At 45.0% G+C, this 22,902-nt stretch overlaps 1 protein-coding gene across 1 annotated transcript; it reads right to left on the bottom strand.

The window, feature by feature from the left end:
- Window positions 1-14,294: 14,294 nt before the first annotated feature.
- Window positions 14,295-22,711, bottom strand: LOC310771845 (disco-interacting protein 2 homolog B-A-like). Its single transcript, XM_083664357.1, has 8 exons — window positions 22,651-22,711; window positions 22,027-22,197; window positions 21,307-21,368; window positions 19,440-19,497; window positions 19,243-19,317; window positions 15,636-15,810; window positions 15,344-15,467; window positions 14,295-14,563 (listed from the first exon to the last, which is right to left on the bottom strand). Exons 1-8 carry the CDS (start codon window positions 22,696-22,698, stop codon window positions 14,311-14,313), a joined length of 966 nt encoding a protein of 321 aa, XP_083520483.1. The 5' UTR covers window positions 22,699-22,711; the 3' UTR covers window positions 14,295-14,310.
- Window positions 22,712-22,902: the final 191 nt, after the last annotated feature.

Here is a 22,902-nt window from a genome sequence, read left to right as displayed (position 1 = left end):
AATAGCCTTGATGACATCAACTGCATGAAGACAGTAGACAAAATATAGATTTATGGCAGTTGGCATAATACTGTATATATATACTCACACTTGCAACTTTCACGGCCCTCCCGAGGAAGTCCATTGGTGTGGGGCGTCCCAGCTCAAAATTGAGCCTCCTCAGGATCAGCTGCTCCATGCTCAGCATATCTGCCTTGAGGAAGGTCTGCCCTGTGGTCTTGGCGTCGGCGAATTCTGTGCAGCCTGCAGTCCAATTCTCCTCGTACTTCGACGCCAGCCACAAGGCAGTGACCCCGACAAGGTCCAGCTGGTGACGAGGCACCTCCTGGACCTGCGGCACATATAAGAAGAAGAGTGTTAGCTAGCTGCTATATAAGAAGAAGAGTGTTAGCTAGCTGCTAGTTCACAGAAGATGAACGAGAAAACATTTAAAACAAGTTTGTACCTGGAGGAAACGGTCCACGATGGCGACGGAGAGGTAGAGCGTCTCTTGAGTCAGTGTGAATGGTGTCAGTGTGAACCGGGAGTGAATCCTCACCATCCAGTCCACGAGACCATCACGCATGTCTCCCGTGATCAGTTTTCCCTGCAGGTAGTCGCATCGCACTGGCTGCTGGGCCTGTGGAGACGGAACACCTTGTCATATAAAATACACACTCGAGCATACCAGCTCAAAACAAACTAATCAGGGTGGTATTATATTATATCAAAATAAACTAACCAGCGTAGTATTCGATTTTTTATTATATCATTTTAATTATTATTATATTAATGAATCAATCAAAAGCATAGTAAGCGCAAATAAAGAGCATGTATTACCTCAAGGGGGTACAGATACGCATATATATCCTTCACATACTCCGAGCAGAGCTCTGGAAAGTCGGCGTCAAACTCGTCGACATCCATCATCTCCAGCGTCTCAGAGAATGCCTGGCAGATGTCCTCCTCCACCTCCATCATGGAGACATCAGATGTCTGCTGTCCTCCAGGCTGCTGAAGGAACACAGTTCAAGTGATTGTCACTCAGTCAGGCTGTTTATAAAGACTGTGAGGATGTGGCAGCTGTTCTCTACACATACCATATTACAGTATATGAGACACACACACACACACACACACACACACACACACACACACACACACACACACACACACACACACACACACACACACACACACACACACACACACACACACACACACACACACACACACACACACACACACACACACACACACACACACACACACACACACACACACACACACACTCTAGTGTGACTGACTGATTGTATGGATTGATGCTAAATTAACTCTCATATGTTAGATAACAATTCAGTGAGATTTCACATGACTTTGGCACCTTGTAGCCTACTGGCAGTCAATACAGAGCAAAATATCCTGAAACTCATCACACATGAACGCAACTCATCTGTTTTATAGAGGAACTGGCTCAGTCAACAGCTTTTATCCATGTTCAATTCAAGGAAAATGACGCTGGTGTACGGAGAGCTTTCCCCAGCGATGGGCGTGGCCTATTTCCTGCAGTGTCTCTGTGTGTGTTCTCTACCTGGCTTCTGCGAGATTTCTTCTCCACAGCTTCAGGTTGGTCAGCTGACTCATTCCCCTGTCTCTTCATGGCCTGTCGGGGCCCAGAGGAGCTGATGGAGCCGGAGGGGACCGCAGACACAGCCTGTCTCTGATGAGGAAAAACAGCAGGATAGACAATGACAAACAACTCCACTCCATTTCTACTTTTTACATGTCAGCTACCATCCTCACAATAAACCCTTTCCACTGACATCCATAGTAGCCTATACACAGAGAGGCCATACATATAAGTTAATTTAGATTAAATAAATCCAAATCACTCAAAATAAAATACATGAAAGTAGCTAATATTACACGAATACTATTTTTATTCTCAGATTTGCATAAAACTATCTCTATTTAGATAGAGAGATAACAAAATAGCCTAGCAAGGTTGAGAACCACTACATGATGTACAATGTGTTGCTGTGCTAGCCTGTGACAGAGACATAGTTTAGCTAACCTCTGCTAATGTTTTCATTGGAATATGTAAATATCTCTGAGTCATATAGGGCCAGCTAGGCTACTCACAGTCGGTCTGATCGGTCGTGGTGGGGGGAACATCTTCCTGAACTTCTGCAGGTCCGAGACTGGAGTCTGGAAGTTATCAAACAAAGCAGGCATGAGGCAAAGGCTAGCTGAGCAGAGGCTACATTACACAGTGGAGTTTGTTTGCACCTAAATACATCCATGGTTTGCGCAGTCAGCTTTTTTCCTATTCGTTTTTCGTTCGTTTCTTAATCAGTCATCCGGAGGAAAAAAAAACGTCACGCACAGAATCCTTGCAAACTGAGTCCGATGCGTTGTATTATGTTTGTCAATATGAGACAAATATTCGTCCACATGACAACATGATCAGGCCAGCACAGCAGTGGTGATGATGTGGACTGAAGCAGGCGACAGGATGGTGACCATCACTGCGCCTCCGTGTGGGCCTACTCACCTTGCCAGCAAGCCGACCGGCGCTGTGGGCCGTCATGTCGAGCTTTGCACCCCCGCCGAGAATTGCATCCCCACCACATTTTGGGTCTGTTTTAACTTAAAAACAGGGATGCAAATCTCGGCAGCTACAAACCGCCGAGACTGGCCTTCCCCTCCATAAAGCTAGGAGAGACCCCAGGCATCGAGGTCACCTGTAGCCGGATTTTAAGCACCAAACTCGGCCTCCATGAGCCAGAAGAGAGCCCCAAGCATGGAAGTCACCTCGATGCGGATTTTATGCATCAAAGTCGGTCTCCATGAGCCAGGACAGACCCCCTGGCCTTGAGATCACGTCCACCCAGACAATTATACCATTTGTAAAAAAGTTTCCGTATAAATCATTACAATACGTTGCCGTGAGATGGGGATGCATTTGGCGGCGGGGCATGACTCGGCATGACACCGGGGCTCTCCTCCCCCGCTCCCCGGGGAGAGAGGGAGGAGAGCACGGCGGCCAGAGGTGGAGAGAGCCGCCGCCTCTCCTCCGCTCTCACGACTGGACTCTCGCTCGGCCGCTTCTGTTATTTTTAAACTGCATAAAATGGTTGCACACCAAGTCCGTATTTTTCGTCCGAAATTGTCGAAATAACGTCAACAACTAGGCTATCCATATTCTACGATAGCTAGATGAGTTTAGCTAGCTAGGTTCAGTGAGTTCAACAACAAGCGAACTGTCATTAGTTTCAAACGAGTTGAAAGCCTCCGCTCTGTAACGTCAACAATATGTAGGATACAAAGATGGTCAAACTCACGTCAGGGGAGGGTTGATACCGGTACGTTGGCTGCATTCGGCTGAACATCGCGGTTGAGGTCGAGTTTAGCTACTGGTAACAAAAAATGGGACTGCACTGTTGCATTCCCTGGTGATCCTGACTTGGTCAAGGCTCTCACCCTAACTAACGGTCGGTAGCGTTAAACCAATCAGAGGCCACCCCAAATTCGAACTCACTCGACCCCGGGAAAAGCCAACTACCCACAGGGTTGCCAGATGGGCGGGATTTCCGCCCAATTAGGTTGGTTTGGGGTGGGAAATGGGCCTTGGGCGGGTTTACACTTACAGGGCAACTTGTTCCCATAGATCTGCCTTTGTTTTTGGGCGGTTTTGTGTGCGTTTTGGTGGTTTTTGAACTAGTTTCAAAAAGCCAAACCACTGATGAGAGAGAGCCAAAGACTCCGTCCTGTCCATACTGTCCAGAAGTTTAGACAGACTACTATACACACACACACACACACACACACACACACACACACACACACACACACACACACACACACACACACACACACACACCACCACCACCACCACCACCACCACCACCACCACCACAACAACAACCATGTCGACACCTATCAATAGTGGTTGGTTGCTGTTTTTGAACTCTGTTATCTTTGTGTGTTTAACTGCCTGTAGGAGCCACTTTCTAACTGTTGTTTGTTCTTTCTAAATATACATGCTGTCTTTCTTTGGAGCGGTCTATAGGAGGCGGTATAGAGCTCTGTGTGTTTACCATTGCATCTTACCAACACCCTGATCATGGATTGATCTATCTGTATCTATACATGTTATGGATGTTAGGTAGACATATGAAAAAAGGCGAGACACGAACACCGGTGTCAAATAAAAACACATAAACTGGAGCCTTTGCAGTGTGCGAGCTTTATTTATTTTTTATTTTTTTTCATGGATGTTAGGTAGGCTATCAGATACTCCTGCCAATGCCCTGAACCCAGTCACTGTTCTCAGAATTGGAGTGCTTACTGTGACTGCCCATTGCTTTTATCATCTTTATTGCTCTCAATTTCATTATATTACATTACATTCAGTTTCAAGTTGATTGGAATTCAGTTTCAAACTAATACATTCAATTTCAAATGATGCTATTCATATTCAGTTCTTCAATGCAATTATACAAGTTAAACAATACAAATTGAAATTATGTGATTCAAATTCAGTCTGTTAATACAATTGTTCAAATTGAGCAACACCCCAATAATATTTTGTTCTATGAAGATGTCAACAGTGAATATATCAGCGCTTCTGTTTTTATACGCAAACACCATTTTATTGGAGGAAAAGAGTGAGCTAAGAGCTTAGATTAATTTTCCAAGTGAACATTTACAAAGTGAAGAGCAGAAAACCACTGAAGGTGGAGCGGTGGCCTGGACCGTCATAGATGGTGTCCCCTGAGGGAAGTTTCATGTAGACCCTGTCGCGGGGCTGCAGCGTCAGGACCAGACCATTGGAGAAGTAGGTGCGGGGATCAGCTGTGTCGGTGGGGTTCTCTCTGTTATGCAACAGAAATAAGTCGTTCTTGAAGAGCTTCACTCCTGTAAATTTTGTGGTTTTGTAACCGCTGGCGGTGAATCTGAAATAGTAGACTCCTCCCACCGGTGCTGTGAAGATGCCTGCAGAAGAAATAATGCAAAGTCTCTATGAAGTGACATCCCACAACATGGTGAACAGATTCATCAACAAGGTTAGCTGTGTGTGTGTGTGTGTGTGTGTGTGTGTGTGTGTGTGTGTGTGTGTGTGTGTGTGTGTGTGTGGTGTGTGTGTTGGGGCACCTGTATCAGAGCTGTAGGCCCGTCCAGTGTTGGTCCAGACTTTCCTGTAGATCAACGTTCTGTCTCCGCTGAAGGGTCCTATTGTACGTCCTCCATCACCTCCACCCAGAGCGGTGGAGAACGCCACCTTCTGTCTGTTTCTGTCTGTGTGTGTGTGTGTGTGTGTGTGTGTGTGTGTGTGTGCACCACCGACAACAACACACTGCACAATATCCCAAATACCCCAGACATTGTTTTCATCAATGAAAGCAGAAAGTCAGTCACCATCATTGAAATCGCCTGCTCTTTTGATCTGTACATGGACACCTGTTTCACAACCAAACTCATGAAATATCAGCCCTTGGTAGAATATATTACAACTCTAGGCTACAGCTGTCAACTCATTGTGCTTGTGTTTGGGAGTCTGGGGCATGTCCACAAACTCGTGCTCCGTGGACTGCAACTAGGCAGGCTGCTAAAGCCTGATGCAAAAAAATTAGCAAAATACTGCTCCATCTCAGCCATAATAGGCAGTCTCTTTATCTGGAGAAGGCGATGCTTTGTATATCCTTGAGTGCTAAACATGCTTACATAGTTTGCATACATTATATTTAAGTCATCATCTTGCTGCAATGTATTTTCCTGTGCTTAAGAAGTACATGCATCAGTGTCTGGTTCAATATAAATGTACTGTACTGCGGCCTTCTTCTAAAATGTTTGGGTCTGTAATATTTGCTGTACTCTAGATCCAAATAAAAGTATTTAAATGTGTGTGGGGGGGGGGGGGGCAGGAAAAAACACATTCTTTGAAATCTTTGCATACAAAATTGTTGTTCTTGAGGACAGAATCATCTGTGTTTTTGAAATACTGACAATGAATTGTAGGTCAAATTAAGCCCTTTTTGAAAGGGGTGTCTAGCCGACTGCTACGGGGGCGTAGGTCAAGTCGGGGCGCCATCCCACCCTGACTCAATGGCTCAGTGGCGGTGGAGGTCTGTCGATGAGTTCAGCATCTACACCTGGCTTTTAAAGGGACTGGCAGATGACACTCTGATTGGTTGAGTTCATGTTACGCCCAAAACACACCTATGAATAATTAAGGGACTTAGTACATGCACGTACAAGTGGACTTGGACACAACCACAAATGCACTTGTGCCATGCGCTTAGATCGTGCGCTATCGACAAAATAGGGCCCTAGTCTCCTCACAGAAACATTTCCCCATGCTGTAACAAGTATCTGACGAAGGCAAAAACTAAAATTCAAACATCAATCAATCAATCAAAGTTTATTTAGAGTGCAAAATCACACCGAGGTGTCTCAGTACACTTCACAATAACAACAGAACACTAAAATCAGGTAAAACAATACACAGAGAAATATTACACAGTATAATCATCATCAAATATAGTATCTATCTCAGTAAAGTGACATATCAAGTAACAATAATCATAGCAAATATGACAATAATCATAGCAAATATAACATTCAATAAAGTACTATTGCAAGTCATATGACTGTGCAAATAAATGTGTTTTGAGCCTGGATTTAAAAATTTCGACTGATGTCGCTTGCCTAACACTGGGTGGAAGCTTGTTCCAGAGGTAGGGTGCCCTGTAGGAGAAAGCTCTACTGCCAGCTGACTTTCTCTTGATTAAAGGGACAGTAAGAAGGCCTGTATTTTGGGAACGGAGGGAGCGTGAGGGGATGTACGGGATGATGAGATCTGAGAGATATGAAGGGGCAAGCCCGTGGAGGGATTTGAACGCTAGCAGGAGCACCTTGTAAACTGTTACATGCTGTGATGTGCGATCCACAAAAGTTCGGTAAAGTTGCAAATATATTGACAGATTCGCACTTCCCGGATCAATAGCTCATAAACGAAGCGTGTACTGCACACACGACGCCTCCCCATCTTAGTAAGGACAACGAGCTACAACCTCATTTTCACCTAAATGAACGATCCTCCGAGCCGGACAAATAACAAACGTTATAGGCTGGTGACACTTGTAAATTTTGAGGGGACCCTCAATGATTCTTGCAGATTCAGTTTTGAATTAAATTAGCTATCGTTTTTAATAAAACTGTCCCGACTCCATGGATGTTATACTGGTATAAAAATAACAAGGGGTCCATGTTTTGAAATAGTAGGCTATATTACTCCAACCTACAGCAGAACATTTCAGCGAACAGTTAGCGTAGCGGTAGAGTTCAAATCCCACACGGGGTGGTATTATATTTTTTGAAAATGTAGCATAAAATTGTTAATCTGGACATAATTATAGCTTTATGTATAAAGTTGCTAAATATACACTGTACATAGGAGAATAACTGAACATGCCCATTCATGGTAACGGTCATATTTCGACGTCAGCTTGAGGTTCCTGCGTAGACGTCTAAATCATCCCCAAATCACCATGTGATCTGGCCTAGTCCTGAACGTCACTGGAACACGTCATCACAACGTTATCATGACGTAATTTTGCTTGCTGGGGTACCATGTCCTGTACCATGTCCTGTACCATGTCCTGTACCATGTCCTGTACCATGTCCTGTACCATGTCCTGTACCTTGATATCTGGGATGATGCGCAGGAAGCGGAAGACGATGAGCATGTTGACCAGGCGAACCATCTCCCACAGAGACAGACTGTGAGTTGTTGGGTCCCTGTTGTGGTGCGTGCACACACACACACACACACACACACACACACACACATGCAAGTGCACACATGTACATACGTACACACACGCAAACACACACGTAGGCAGGCACACACACACACACACACACACACGCACACACGCACACACACACGCACGCACACACACACACACACACACACACACACACGCACACACACACACGCACACACACACACGCACACACACACACACACACACACACACACACACACACACAGTGTCAAGTCAGGGGTGCAATCATATTATGTAACATTTATGAAGGGAGTAAAATAGAAACCTACAATGGAAGTCTGTAGGTGGCCAATATGGTGATCTGCAGGGCCTAAATGGGGAAAATAAATGAAATTGAAATTGAATTTCTTTGCATTAAAGGAATATGAAAAGTTTTTGGTAGAGTTAACAGAGACACATGGATGATTTTGGGCCAATCCCCCCAAAACTGTGTATTCCTTGAACAACTGAGTCAAGTTAACGCGACAGTTCCATAGGTATTCAGCAGGTGCAGCCACGTTACCGTGAGCAGGATGGTGAGGAGAAAGAGGAGAGGGAGAGAGAGGAGAGGGAGAGACAGAGGGGAGAGAGACTGAGGGAGAGAGAGGAGAGAGAGGGTGAGAGAGGGAGACATTGTGTAAGGGAGCAAGTGGGCAATCTCTGTCCTCTTTTTGTCCCAATGACGATGTCATAGGCATTGTGACATCACCGATGATGTCATCAGTGATGTCATAAGACTGATGATGTCATCAGGGATGTCATAAGAGCAAAAATAAAAGCACTGATGATGTCATAGGCATTGTGACATCGTCAGTGCACACCTGGGTTTTTGCCATGGATGTATTAAAAGAACTGGATAGGGGACCTGCCACGCCCACCCATGCATTCGGACGGAGGTAGCTCATTGGCGCATGAAGCCATCATGGGGGCTTTTTCTTCCTGGTTTTACTTCCTGACTATGCAGCCCAAGGCGAAGTGCGCATGTGTGCCATGACGTGTTCCATGACGTCTCCCACCCCTCCCACCCATGGGAAATGCATCCGTATACGGCTCTTAGTGGCTTCTGAAGAAAAAATGCCCCATAAAAAATTTGTTGATAATTAAAAGAGTCGTTTTATACTTTGAGTGACACCCGGAAAAAATTCCCCTGGGTTTAACAGCTGCCGGAGTCCCCATGCAAGTGGATGGGAATTTTCCTTTCTGGGCTGCATGGCGTCATGTGACTTGCAATACAGAGCTTCGCCAGCATGTTCAAATGGCTTCAAAGCCCAGCGCTATTTCTGGGGGCTTGGTTTTTGCCCTCTGCCGTCACAATGTCTATGACATCATCAGTGATGTCATCAGTGACATCATTATTGACCAAAATCATCTTATGACATGACTGATGTTGTCATAAGCACTGATGATGTCATAGGCATAACCCATGGACATAGACTGTAAAAGTTGTTGAGTTACATAGCCCAGTAGTCTATATAGAGATGCAGTAAATAGTGGCACTATTTGTTGAACATCTAGGTTTTTTTATCACCTGAAGTTGAGTATCAACAACTATCCAATTAAAGTGTTATCTTACTCCTTGCAGAGATCAATTTGATATACTATCTGTGTGTGTGTGTGTGCGTGCGTGCGTGTGTGTGTGTGCGCGTGCGTGCGTGCATGTACAGGTATATTCACTGATATGTTCAAACAAACAAAATGCTAGATAACATGGAGATAGGGTACACAGATATGGACAAATCAGTAACTTGAGGCTGTTTTTCAACTCCTAACACACACACACACACACACAACACACACACACACACACAACACACATACACACACACTAGGCCAAATCCAGTTATCCACAGTTGACATTTGAGCTCTTTGGAGGAGCTGTGGAAACCCGATTTGGACTGTAGAGGAAGAGGAGAGCCGGGTGAGAGTGGACAAGTCTCTCAACAGTCAACTCAGCAGGCTCTATTTTCACCTCAATTTCACCCATGAGTCTATCCTGAACCTCAGCCACTGTTTCATCCCTGCATGGGGGAGAAAAACACAGCTCCTGTTTAGCTAGTGATTCTCAGTGGTTCTCAAAGTGCGGTCCGAGGACCCTCAGAGATCATTGAGGGGGTTCCAGGATGTCTCCAGTAAAAAGGGTAATTTATTTTCACAAGAATTCCAAGTGACACAATGCCAGAATGTACCGTGTCACTATTTTGGATCTTCGGTTCATATTTTTCCATTATAAAACATCTGAAAGTGTGACAACCCTCCTGCTCTCCTGTCTTGCAGGAGCCATGGTGTCAGGGGCGTTAAGCTGATTGGGTGCACCTGGGTGGGGCCTGCACCTGGGGCCGGTGCAGCGAAAATTGTTATTTTTCAATGTTATTAGAATATGTATCAGAACACAGCATGGTTACGCTTTGCCAATATTCAAACTGCTACTCCTACACTGTTGGCCTCCTAACTGCTAGAATGGACCCTTTTCAAAGGGGCCATTTTGTGTCGAAAAGGCAGGATAAACACAGGTGCAAGCAAAACACTAATGAGGGTTTCCAACTTCCAATCATGGAAGATGGAAAGCCTCATTAGTGTTTTGCTTGCACCTGTTTATCCTGCCTTTTCGACACAAAATGGCCCCCGTGAAAAGGGTCTATCTGCTAGAACAGATATAGCGGGGAGGATGCATGTGGCCAAAATTGTCAGACTGGGCTGTGATGTCATCACAGAGCAAAATATCTTTCATTTCAAATAAGGAAGCGGATTGACTGACACCTGGTGGAAAGAAGACGCTACTTTGTTTTCACAGACATTCGTAAGAAAGAGCACAAGAATCTCTGACAAAGCATTTTTTTTATTTTTGCATGAAACACATCCAATGAAAGTGTGACAGTGTTTTTGCCAAGTAAGACATGTATGTTCTGTTCTGAGTTAGAAGTTATCGCACCATTATTGACTATTTGAGAAGGTCTTTTCTGCAGCTCGGCGATGCATAGAGTCCAGACAGTTCAGAGTCCAGACAGTTGTTGAGGTATACATTTTGGGCCCTTGGGTTTTGTGTGAAATATCCTAATTCCATTACCTCACAGATAAAATACATAATTGTGCTTAGAATAATAACTTCAGAGGTTAGAAATATTTGCCATTCTCCACAATACAACTTGAAAATTGAAATAGCGGTAATATACCATGGAACATGGTTACATGGTTATGTCAAGTTGCAATGCCCATGTCAATTTGCTCGAGGACATAATTTTGTGAACACAGTTGGGTAGTGAGTCAAACGATGAGACTGTTAGCATTGATAAAGAATGAGAAAATGACTGTTTTTACACAAGAGCGCAGCTAGGAAGAAATCTCCAACTGTTTCTGTCATGACATTTTGAGGACAGAAGTCTGTCAGTGTCATTTCTTATCTGAAACTCAAACTTTCCCTTATAGATAGCACCAATGTCTATTGAAAAGGCTTGAAGGCCAACACAAAATGATAAACCTTTATTAAAACTTGGAGTGAAACAGTATAGCAACAAAGCAAATTAGCACATAATAATACAGTAGCTCAAAAGCTTCACTTGGTGTTATTTATGAGGAATTCAACCTTGTCCAAAAAGACTGGCTTGCATACATGTCAATGTGTCCGTCACTGAATGGAAATGTCGGTATATCAGTTTGTCGTTTGTCAAACTACTTCTCAATCAAAGCAACTGTTTGCAGAAGTTGTGCAGTTTCAAAGAAAGATAACATCAGGAAATATCGATGGAATCCCTATCAAATATATTAAGTTCCAATTTGGATGGAAAGAATTCAAATACAGTGGAGACGACATAAAAAAATTGCAAATAACAAAAGAAGCTTGCATTAGTTATAAAAAATGGTTCAATATTTTGGGATTTTGTTTTTGTAAGGATCAACTTGTGCCAGAAAAGCCGAATGTCACTATTTACGCTGGACAAACGCACTCACACACACACACACACACACACACACACACACACACACACACACACACACACACACACACACACACACACACAGGTGGACACGCTCAGGTGTAAAATGGTAAAGTTGGGAAAGTGCACATTGTTAACTTCCTGCCAAAATCATTTGAAACAGTTCTTCTTTTGCAATGTGATGCTGTTAAATTAAGATGCGGAAAAATGCTGTCAAGTATGAAAGATCAGTCAAGTTTTTATCAACAAAGTTCATTTCAATGTACACATTAACACCAGTAATACAGTATCTGACCTCTAAAATACACTATACAGACAACATACTTGCCCTCTTCTTTTAAAGGAGCATTCTGCCATTTTTAACACATGGGGCCTACCTTGTTAAACACAAGGTAACAACAGTTACTCTGATTGTTGTGGATTCCTTAATGAGTGGATTTTTCAGTGTCACAGACATTTTGGAAATAATGGATGTAATAATGATTAAATTAAAAATACATGACTGCAAACTCAAAAGAAGAACAAGACACGCCCCCCAGAAATGTGATGGGTGTGTTTTGAGTTCTAAATTGGCATCCAACATGTAAAAAATGGGTGGAATACTTCTTTAATGACACAAGCATGGCTGTAAATGAAGTCGTTGACAAGAGATAAAATCACTGTAGTTCCACAGGTTTAATAAGGCAAAGTTTTGTCCTCATTCTTGATCTACTTTTTTTGGGGGGAGAAATTCACCAGTCCATGATCCCAAATGCCACATGCTTCATGATGGTACAATAGCGAGCCAAAGTGAACGTCACTTCCTGCTTCAGCACTGTGCCAGAGATTTTCATCCGCCATTTATTTTCCCATAGACATTTCGTAAAATGCTTATAAAAATAGTTTTACTTGTTCAAACCAAACGGTACAGATATATTTAGAAACAGGAGAGATCGCATAACATTTCACTCAGACCAAAACGTAAAAAAGAAAATGCGGGTTTAAAGATTATTTTTTTTCGATTTAGTTTTTTAAACTTTTGGTCCTAGTGAAATGTTCTATGGTCTCTCCCGATTCTAAATATAGTTGAACCGTTTGGTTTGACCAAGTAAAACTATCTTTATAGGCATTTTACGAAATGTCTATGGGAAAATAAATGGCGGATGAAAATCTCTGGTACAGTGCTGAAGCAGGAAGTGACGTTCCACTTTGGCTCTCTATATAAAGGCACTAACTTGCCTTCTGATCATCCACATTTACCGAATCAACCGTGACGGCGCTAATGTTATTATGAGAGATGTGTCTTTGATTTAGCATGGGGAAACTACACAAACACATACACTGTGAGTTAGTAGTGGGGGCATTTCAATTTCAAGCCAGGAAGGCCGCAAGTTTTCCTGTGAAACCTGCCAGTCCTGTCTGAACCATTTAGCATCGGCTCGCCTTTGTGACTCCTTGTGGCTCGACGCGGTATTTCTTTACTGTACGCATCAGTACAGTAACATAACATGGCCCACATGGAGACATTATTGCACTGCCAATTAGCCACTTCTGAAAATGTGTGAGTTTAAAATGTTTGAAAATTCGTTATTAGCACGATCACAATCATAAGAACTATCTAACGGACCGACTTCTACTCACACAGGATATCAAGAGTTTGTTTTTCTGTCCATCAAATGAACACCGCTCGTCTTTCTGCAGGCTGTATTATAGAACATCTTGCAAGTGTGACTGCCAATAGGATATCTATCGGCAAAATATGCGATAGGTGGGTGAAAGCCACGGGTTGCGTAACATATCGGCGCTGCCCATGAGGGGGCGCACTTGCTGGTGGCACTTTTAATACTGATGGTGGAGTTGCTCGTGTGAAAGCAGCAAACGTGGAGGGCTGTCCCCCCCTCGGAGGCGGGGCTAGGCCAGGAAATGGACACGGAGGAGGTGCAAGGACTTAAAGTGCATGGGGGGGGGGAAAGTTCCAGCTCCTCTCCGCAAGTTCCAGGCTGCCATCCTGCCTTCAGGGACGGCTGGGAAAAAGCAAAGCAGAGAGGGTTGCATGATACAGGCGAGGCTAAAAAAAAAACCCCACGGAATGGAAGGAGGTGAGAAATAAACGTTTCCTCTGTGGGGGGAAACGATGTAGTTAATGATAAAAACATTTAAAAAAAAATCATGATTTGTTTGGAGCTGTGAGGGAGAGGTGGGATGGCGAAGAGTGGATGAAGAGTAAATTCCTCCAGTTGAGAGATGCATGTGTCTGTGCTATCAAGAGGAGAGAAGAACACCCTCTCCCACCAGTGGCAACCTCAGTGAACCTGGATCCACAGAGATCCAGCAGACTGCAGCAGGGGAGGAACTGCAGTTTCTGAGAGGGGGGACATGTGCTCATCACAGTACTTTTTACTGTATTCTCATCCCCCAAATGTGTGGTGCTTTGCTCGTCGTGTGTGTCTGAGGTTCAAACATTGGGGTTGCTACCGTACGTACGCACCCCCGCTCCTCCTCCTCCTCCTCCTCCTCCTCCTCCTCCCTCATGTCTGCTCTCAGAGCCTGGCTCACTTTATCTTTGTATCGGTTGTCACGGGGGGCGTTCACATGTTGTAAGCCACGTAGATGGGATCCAGCTGGTCGGCCAGGAAGGAGTCTCTCAGGTGCATCCGCTGCTTCTCCCCTCGGGAGTTGATGGGGATGACCCCGGGGTCCACGATGACCACCACGCCCACGATGAGGTGGTGCTCCTCCAGCACCACGTTGGTGACCAGGGGCACCAGGTCCAGGGCCTCCTGCTCCGAGCCGCTCAGCTCCGCCACCACCACCAGCAGGTTGGTCCATGTGAACACAGCACTGTGGAGAAACAAGCAGGTTGGTCCATGTGAACACAGCACTGTGGAGAAACAAAATGTTTAGCCCACAAACACATGGAAACAATGAAATTAAATCTTTTTCTTTTCATGCCACCGTTCTATAATTAATGCCAAGGTGGATTTTAGTGAGTATTCACCTTATTATTTGCCGATATAAGGACGCTTCTTCTGCATGACGTCATTTTGTAATCGTCTTTCCGTTTTAGACACTGAAGTAGATTTCGCCTACCTTAATCATTTTTAGACTTGCCAAAAAGCTGTTTTCAAGCAAAAAAAACAAACTGTTATAAAGTTTTGATATTCTTTCGGATGAGCACGTAACATTCCAAATATGTCACGAGTTGATCAGAATAACGCCTATTTGGACATTTTTAACGAGCAGCGAGGAGCGCTAGCTGTGTGGCCGGCTGTCAACCTCACAGTAGGCTACTGCCCGGCAGTGAGAAAACACTGTCGACGTGCTTTTGTAACTAACGTTAAATGCCGACCGGGTAACAGCCATCGGCCCCTCGCAGCAGTACCGCTATGAACATGTCACTGAAGTTGGCCGCAGTGTAGCTTCTGAATGTTGCCAAACTTCATTCGTAGTGACGTTTTGTTTTGAAATTGGCCGCCAACTAGCGCTGAACCGGAAGAACAAATACAATTGAGTCTAACGCGGAAGAGAGAAAAGTGGGCATGGTGAATAAGGTGAACAGATTCTATAAGTAAACCATATGATGCACATGACCAACGCTATCCGAGTGCGTGGACGCCTCACCTCTCTGCGATGCTGCGGTGCGCTCGGGACACGGAGGTCTCGATGTCGATGGGGTGATAGCGTAAGCCCCTCAGCTCCAACGTTTCGTCGAGGGAGCCCACCACAAACAAGGCATCGTGACGGTCTGGAAGGGTGGCGGGGAAGAATTAGATTATTCAGAGTCATGGCTATGGACACAAAAACAAACCCCCCCCAAGACCCCAAAACAAATCCCTTCTGCAAAGTGAAAGTTGTGATCTTACACCAATTTGAAACACAGATTATAAAAGAGATCCCTTGTAAAGTGTCTCACCTCCGCTCGCGTCCAGTAGCTCGGTCCTCTTGACGAAGCCCAGGCAGCCGGTTCTGGCCCAGAGAGTGTGGGGCTCCCCGAAGCTGAGTCTGGTGTTGAAGTGGTCGGCCTGCAGGCTCTCCTCTCCGTAGATGGTGTAGTAGCCACTGGCACTGTGGGGGCTGTTCACCCAGATCTGGACACAGACAAACAGGACCGCGGGACGGAGGGGTGGGTGAGCCATGCTAACACTTGTTGAGCATACATCATGTTGAGTGACAGTAGCCAACTAGCTTCGCCTCAAGAGAGAACAGTGTGTTGTGATCGACACATTATGGACTGTACTGTATCATGAGAAATATGAATGAACATATCATGATTTAACATGTTTTTTCTCTCTAGCTAAGAAACCTCTATGGAGAGAGAACAAAATGGTTGTGTATGCTTAACCCCCACAGAACAAGGGGGGGAGCTCCCCCGAGGCTTCCCACAAGTGGGTGACAGATACCAGCACAGCTGGAGGCCGAGCCTCAAAGAATTTGCCATTGTTTATCTCTCAATCTAATCAAAGACAATTGTTCCCCCGCAGCCAAGAGGGACCGCACCCTTTGAGTTGAACTTGCAGAGTGGGTGTGCCCACCCCAGCTCACAGAGCAATCATTGGCCAGAGCTATCACCAAAGACACATGACAAGCCAATGAGAACCCTTTGTGACTTCCCCATACAGTGAGACAAAACTGTTGGAAAGCAGTCTACTTGAGTCTCAACTAAGCTTGAACCAGGGGTTGGAGGGGCCAGAGAAGCCGGCTCCCCTCCCCCGCTCGCTGCACCCCCTGAACAAAGGCCTAACCAGGCCTGACCACAGCCACCAGAGGCCAGGGTGAACCGCGCAGCAGGCCCAGGGATCGCCTACCAACGCCGTAAGTCCCACGAGACATAGCATGCTCACACTGAGATAGTTATACTTAATCTCAGTTTAATTTAAGTCGGTTTAGCGTTATAAGCCGCAGGGAAAAACCTCCTTACGCTTCCAGACTTGCCACAGCCTGGCACAACGCCGGCTGTTGATCAAGCTTCCAGGCAAGACCGCCTAACCAACGGCTGAAGAAAAGACACACCGCAGCAGATCCAACCAACTGCTGCAGACGAAAGACGCCCAAGACAGCCCGTGGCTTGCAACCAGCCACAAAGGAGGACCACAGAGCACAGCACGACCCTCGACTCAACGAGCAGAGAGACTGCACGTCAACCCCCAGGCATCATCTGCACCCCCAGCAGACGTCCGCTGCCCGCTTTTCCAGGCCAGGGTGAACCGCGCTGCAGGCCATCGCTCCCACAACCCAAAGCCATCCTCCCTACTGCGCGTAGGACAACTCTCCCCAACCAACAGGATCCCGCTCCACAGAGTGGAACACACGTGAGAGTTCATTCATGGTTTAATGGTTTTGGGCAGTTAGGGTTAAAATGCATTATCATATGTGTTGATTACAGTATCCTGTATGTTGATGTACCATGTTTGCACACTGTTGAATGATCTAGACGCCTGAAGGTGAGCGCTAAGTTCAGCAAGAACTTAGCGGCCACATTTGGGCCACTCTCCTCTCTCCCTCTCCCTCTCTCCCTCCCCCACTCTCTCGGCCTCCCAGCTGAGCCCGTTCAACCGGGAGGGCTAAGCTTGGAACGGTCTAGGGATGTTCAGAATGTCCGCCCGCAAAAATACAGTTAAGCTGAATTAGAGAGTTTGATTAGTCACTCACACAGAGTGACCCAGGCTAGGCAGGCAGAGTGATCCCTTCCTAAATTCGGCAGAACCGCCATTTTGGAAAGGAGGCGGTTCCAGACCGCCCCCCAGCCACCTCTGTCTGACCGAGTCAATCCTTCCTCAACTTTGGCAAAACCGCCATTTTGAAAAGGAGGCGGTCTACACACGATCAGCCCGCCTCTCAGCCAATCCTGTGATTACATCACAGAGACAGCCAGAACGAGCCACTCCACCTTCTCTCCTACCTCCTCCTCTCTCTCTCACACACACCCACACACACATACACACACACACACACACACACACACACACACACACAAGTGCTAATTAACACCCACATACTCACATACCCACACACCCAGGCCTGCCAGCCAGGCAGACTTAAAGCACACACACACACACACACACACACACACACACACACACACACACAATTGACAATGTTTGTTCACATTAGGTATTAGCTATAGATGTGGTAGAGTATTAGTCATAAAAGTAAATGTGATGAACTGATGTTTTAATCATTATGTTAATGTCAATTGATATTGTGATTTATTAAATCTTTTTATTACATAAGGCCCTGAATCTTGGTTGTTATTCATGAGGTATTTTATCTGTGGAAATCTGTGACAGAAGCTTACGAACTTTGACCTTCAATTAACTGTACAATGTACACTATATCATTATGAGACTGATATGACAATTTGGTTTGGTGTCTAAACAAGTCATAACTTGACTTTTAGACAGGTCTGTAGCCTTAACTACAGTGGTGCCCCGAATCTTACAGAGAATACAATATTTTCTGTCAAATCTAATAAATTTATGAATATTAATAATTCATAATTATTAATAATCATATTTCATAACCAAACCAGCTCCTGCGAGCACAACAAGTGTGTAACCAATAGTTTGTCGTTTTGTTTTAACCTAGATTTTGCTGGTTACTATATCTAAAAAGCAACAAAATGAAAGAAAGAAAGAAAGAAAGAATGCTGATTTATACACTTTTTTTGGATACACATTTATGATTTTACATTTTTCACACATGACACGTATATATATCCAACAACTGTAAACAGTTTTGCAGGCGTTCATTTAGTTTGCCAGTTATTGAGAGTTGATTTGAGTCATTTGTCATTTATGTGGGAATGAGAAAAATGGCAAAATAAATTGTTTTTCGTTAAAGTTCTCTTTTAAGGCCATAAAGACTTTTGATATCCACCGTATACATCAAATATTTTCGCAAAACAAATAAAATCAACTCAGCCCTACTGTTCAGTCATGCTTAGTGTTAACTATATCCTATAGTTACTAGATAGTTTCACCACAAATAGAGTACAAGAAAAATACAATAAATTAGAGGTTTTGGTGTACCGGTACTTCCTTTGTAAACATAGATTGTTACAAGTAAAGCGCATTTCTCGTTCATGTCTTTCTGTGCACTGAGCGGTTATTATGGATTTGCTATATATGATAATGTGGGGATTTCCAATGAGTGAACAGGTTGGAAAGCCGTTTTGGTTGGAAACAGGACAATCCAGGCACTTCAATTCTCCAATCACACCAAGGAATTAAATAAAAAAAAAAACCTTATTTCAACGGCTCATTAAGATTAAAAACACCAAAGCTGTTTAAGTAGGTTTCATTATTACATCTCCTCAACGCTGCCTGAGGAAAAGCATTGAGCTCAAAACGCGTTGCAGATTCTGCATGTTTACCAGCCAATATACAGGTATGTCCACCTACACATTATGTGCTGTTTCCCTACTAATCCGCTTCTGAAGCTTTAATAAATCATTGATGCAAAAATAAATAAATCAGTGATCATCACTATACAACATGTTTTAAGACTTTCTGCTCACTCACCTCCCCAAGATGGGAGTCTCCCAGCGGGCCTCTGGTCTCTGGGTTGACTATGATCACCCGCACTCCTGGCAGGATCTGAGAGGAGAACAGAAGAGGAGAGTTGAGCTGGAGGCAACACGAGCGACTACTCAAACCAGGCAACACGAGCGACTACTCAAACCAGGCGTACTCATCAATAATCAATAATCAATACGTACAGTGCCCGACTCCATGAGCGGAAGACTCTGTGGCGCCCCTCGTTCCACCAGCCTCACCCTGAAGGAGACAAGCAAAACACTTCCTGTCAGTCGACCCGTTCAGTCTAACTGACCCACACTGTCTCAGGTCTCACTTCAGTCTAACTGACCCACACTGTCTCAGGTCTCACTGGTCCCGTTCAGTCTAACTGACCCACACTGTCTCAGGTCTCACTGGTCCCGTTCAGTCTAACTGACCCACACTGTCTCAGGTCTCACTGGTCCCGTTCAGTCTAACTGACCCACACTGTCTCAGGTCTCACTGGTCCCGTTCAGTCTAACTGACCCACACTGTCTCAGGTCTCACTGGTCCCGTTCAGTCTAACTGACCCACACTGTCTCAGGTCTCACTGGTCCCGTTCAGTCTAACTGACCCACACTGTCTCAGGTCTCACTGGTCCCGTTCAGTCTAACTGACCCACACTGTCTCAGGTCTCACTGGTCCCGTTCAGTCTAACTGACCCACACTGTCTCAGGTCTCACTGGTCCCGTTCAGTCTAACTGACCCACACTGTCTCAGGTCTCACTGGTCCCGTTCAGTCTAACTGACCCACACTGTCTCAGGTCTCACTTCAGTCTAACTGACCCACACTGTCTCAGGTCTCACTTCAGTCTAACTGACCCACACTGTCTCAGGTCTCACCACCCGTTCAGTCTAACTGACCCACACTGTCTCAGGTCTCACTGGTCCCGTTCAGTCTAACTGACCCACACTGTCTCAGGTCTCACTGGACCCGTTCAGTCTAACTGACCCACACTGTCTCAGGTCTCACTGGTCCCGTTCAGTCTAACTGACCCACACTGTCTCAGGTCTCACTGGTCCCGTTCAGTCTAACTGACCCACACTGTCTCAGGTCTCACTGGTCCCGTTCAGTCTAACTGACCCACACTGTCTCAGGTCTCACTGGTCCCGTTCAGTCTAACTGACCCACACTGTCTCAGGTCTCACTGGTCCCGTTCAGTCTAACTGACCCACACTGTCTCAGGTCTCACTGGTCCCGTTCAGTCTAACTGACCCACACTGTCTCAGGTCTCACTGGACCCATTCAGTCTAACTGACCCACACTGTCTCAGGTCTCACCACCCGTTCAGTCTAACTGACCCACACTGTCTCAGGTCTGACTGGTCCCGTTCAGTCTAACTGACCCACACTGTCTCAGGTCTCACTGGACCCGTTCAGTCTAACTGACCCACACTGTCTCAGGTCTCACTGGTCCCGTTCAGTCTAACTGACCCACACTGTCTCAGGTCTCACTGGTCCCGTTCAGTCTAACTGACCCACACTGTCTCAGGTTTCACTGGTCCCGTTCAGTCTAACTGACCCACACTGTCTCAGGTCTCACTGGTCCCGTTCAGTCTAACTGACCCACACTGTCTCAGGTCTCACTGGTCCCGTTCAGTCTAACTGACCCACACTGTCTCAGGTCTCACTGGTCCCGTTCAGTCTAACTGACCCACACTGTCTCAGGTCTCACTGGTCCCGTTCAGTCTAACTGACCCACACTGTCTCAGGTCTCACTGGTCCCGTTCAGTCTAACTGACCCACACTGTCTCAGGTCTCACTGGTCCCGTTCAGTCTAACTGACCCACACTGTCTCAGGTCTCACTGGTCCCGTTCAGTCTAACTGACCCACACTGTCTCAGGTCTCACTGGTCCCGTTCAGTCTAACTGACCCACACTGTCTCAGGTCTCACTGGTCCCGTTCAGTCTAACTGACCCACACTGTCTCAGGTCTCACTGGTCCCGTTCAGTCTAACTGACCCACACTGTCCCAGGTCTCACCGGTCTAATTGTGTGTCCGGCGCCGCTACGTGTCTCCGGTCTTACCTGTCATGGCGGAGAGACTTCATGTCAACGTAGACGGTAGACGGGTCGGGGCCAGATGTGCCCTGCAGATGAAAATGCATAGAAAAACATGAATAGAATAGAATAGAATGTGTTCCTGTACGTTGTCTCGATGTTATTAGAGTGAAATGAAACTCAAGCTCGGCATGTACACATATTTTTGCAAAATGAACGAATATTCATTCATGAAATGAAAAAATATTGAATTACAATGTTTTCAATTTGAATCTCTTGGTCAAGGCCAGAATGTGAAAAGTGTCAAATGAACATGACCAATCTATTTAATCAGTACATTATTACATTACACACAATGTTAAGGGAAGTCTCTCATTAATATAATGTGTCTCATCAGCAATATATACATGACATACATAATTTCTTTTACATTAAATTCTTTTACAAATAAATTATATATATATATATATATATATATATATATATATATATTTATTTATATATATAAATATAAAATGTATATATACACATATATACAGTATATATATATACAGTATATATATATATATATATATAAATAAATAAAATAACATAATATCAACATCAAAAACAATGCATATGGTATCAAACCATAAGAACACTGGTCTATGATTAAGAAATGCACAGATATGTGTATTGTGCTCATTGGTCAGTGGAACGCGTGTCCGTGTGGAGGATGAATGAAAGAAGAGGTGTGGTGAAGCTGACCTGCAGGCAGATGGCCAGGTTGACCCGGGAGCCGAAGGCGGTGCTGACCGCGCGGGGCGACAGGCCCAGATCTTTGAACAGCTTGGAGAAGGCCTGGGTGAGCGTCAGGCGGGGGCGCTCCTCTGCTATCACCACACAGCTCCGCACACACGACAGGTTCACACCGCGTGCCTGAAGAAGACACACAGGTTATTCACACATCCAGGGTAAGTGTGCATACTTTACCCCAAGCAGTTGACCCTACCATAAAGTAGACCTACATGTACATTTTTAGCATGGTACCAGATTTTTTAACGCTTTAAATTCCTCCCTTTTTGCATTGTTAAAGTGTCATTATGATGTAACAAATTCTAACAAAACACAAATAGTTACTGCTCACTTGCCCCTGACTGAATAATTACTGCTCAGATTTATCGTTATGTAAATAGAGAGAGAAACAGTAGCCAGGTTCTCCATTTCTTTTTTTGCATTAGGAGTAGATAGTATTAGTCCATTCAAAATTTATAATTTATAATAATTATATTTTCTTACAGTGTGATTATTATACAGTAATTACAGAAACGACAGAAGAGGTTCACCGCAGGTGGCAGTGTGAGTAAGATTGAGTATGGGCGTCATGCTCACCTTCAGTATCTCAGTCTGGGTGCCCAGGCCCTTGGTGCAGAGCTCCATGACGGAGTAGGAGCAGAAGGTGTCTCTGATCTTGTACTGACTGAGCGTGCTCAGCCAGAGAGGCAGCGAGCTCTCCAGCTCCAGAGGAGGAATAAGGATGGACTGGTGACCTGAGTAAACACTGGTGCAAAAAACACACTTGCTACAACATTGGTATGGAATGGATGTTTGGTAATATGAAATGTGATATTCAGTCTGTGTGTG

This window comes from Poromitra crassiceps (assembly GCF_964638095.1).
Source record: "Poromitra crassiceps genome assembly, contig: HAP1_SCAFFOLD_1373, whole genome shotgun sequence".
Taxonomy (NCBI): domain Eukaryota; kingdom Metazoa; phylum Chordata; class Actinopteri; order Beryciformes; family Melamphaidae; genus Poromitra; species Poromitra crassiceps.
This window is presented reverse-complemented; position numbering and strand designations above follow the sequence as displayed.

Bases quoted from the DNA above. Each gene is read 5' to 3' on its own strand.
- LOC310771845 (XM_083664357.1), bottom strand. From the start codon at position 22,698: ATGGAGCTCTGCACCAAGGGCCTGGGCACCCAGACTGAGATACTGAAG. The intron at 22,198-22,650 runs GTGAGCATGACG...TGTCTTCTTCAG, and splicing joins CCCAGACTGAGATACTGAAG to GCACGCGGTGTGAACCTGTC. The intron at 19,498-21,306 runs GTAAGACCGGAG...TGTCTCCTTCAG, and splicing joins AAGTCTCTCCGCCATGACAG to GGTGAGGCTGGTGGAACGAG.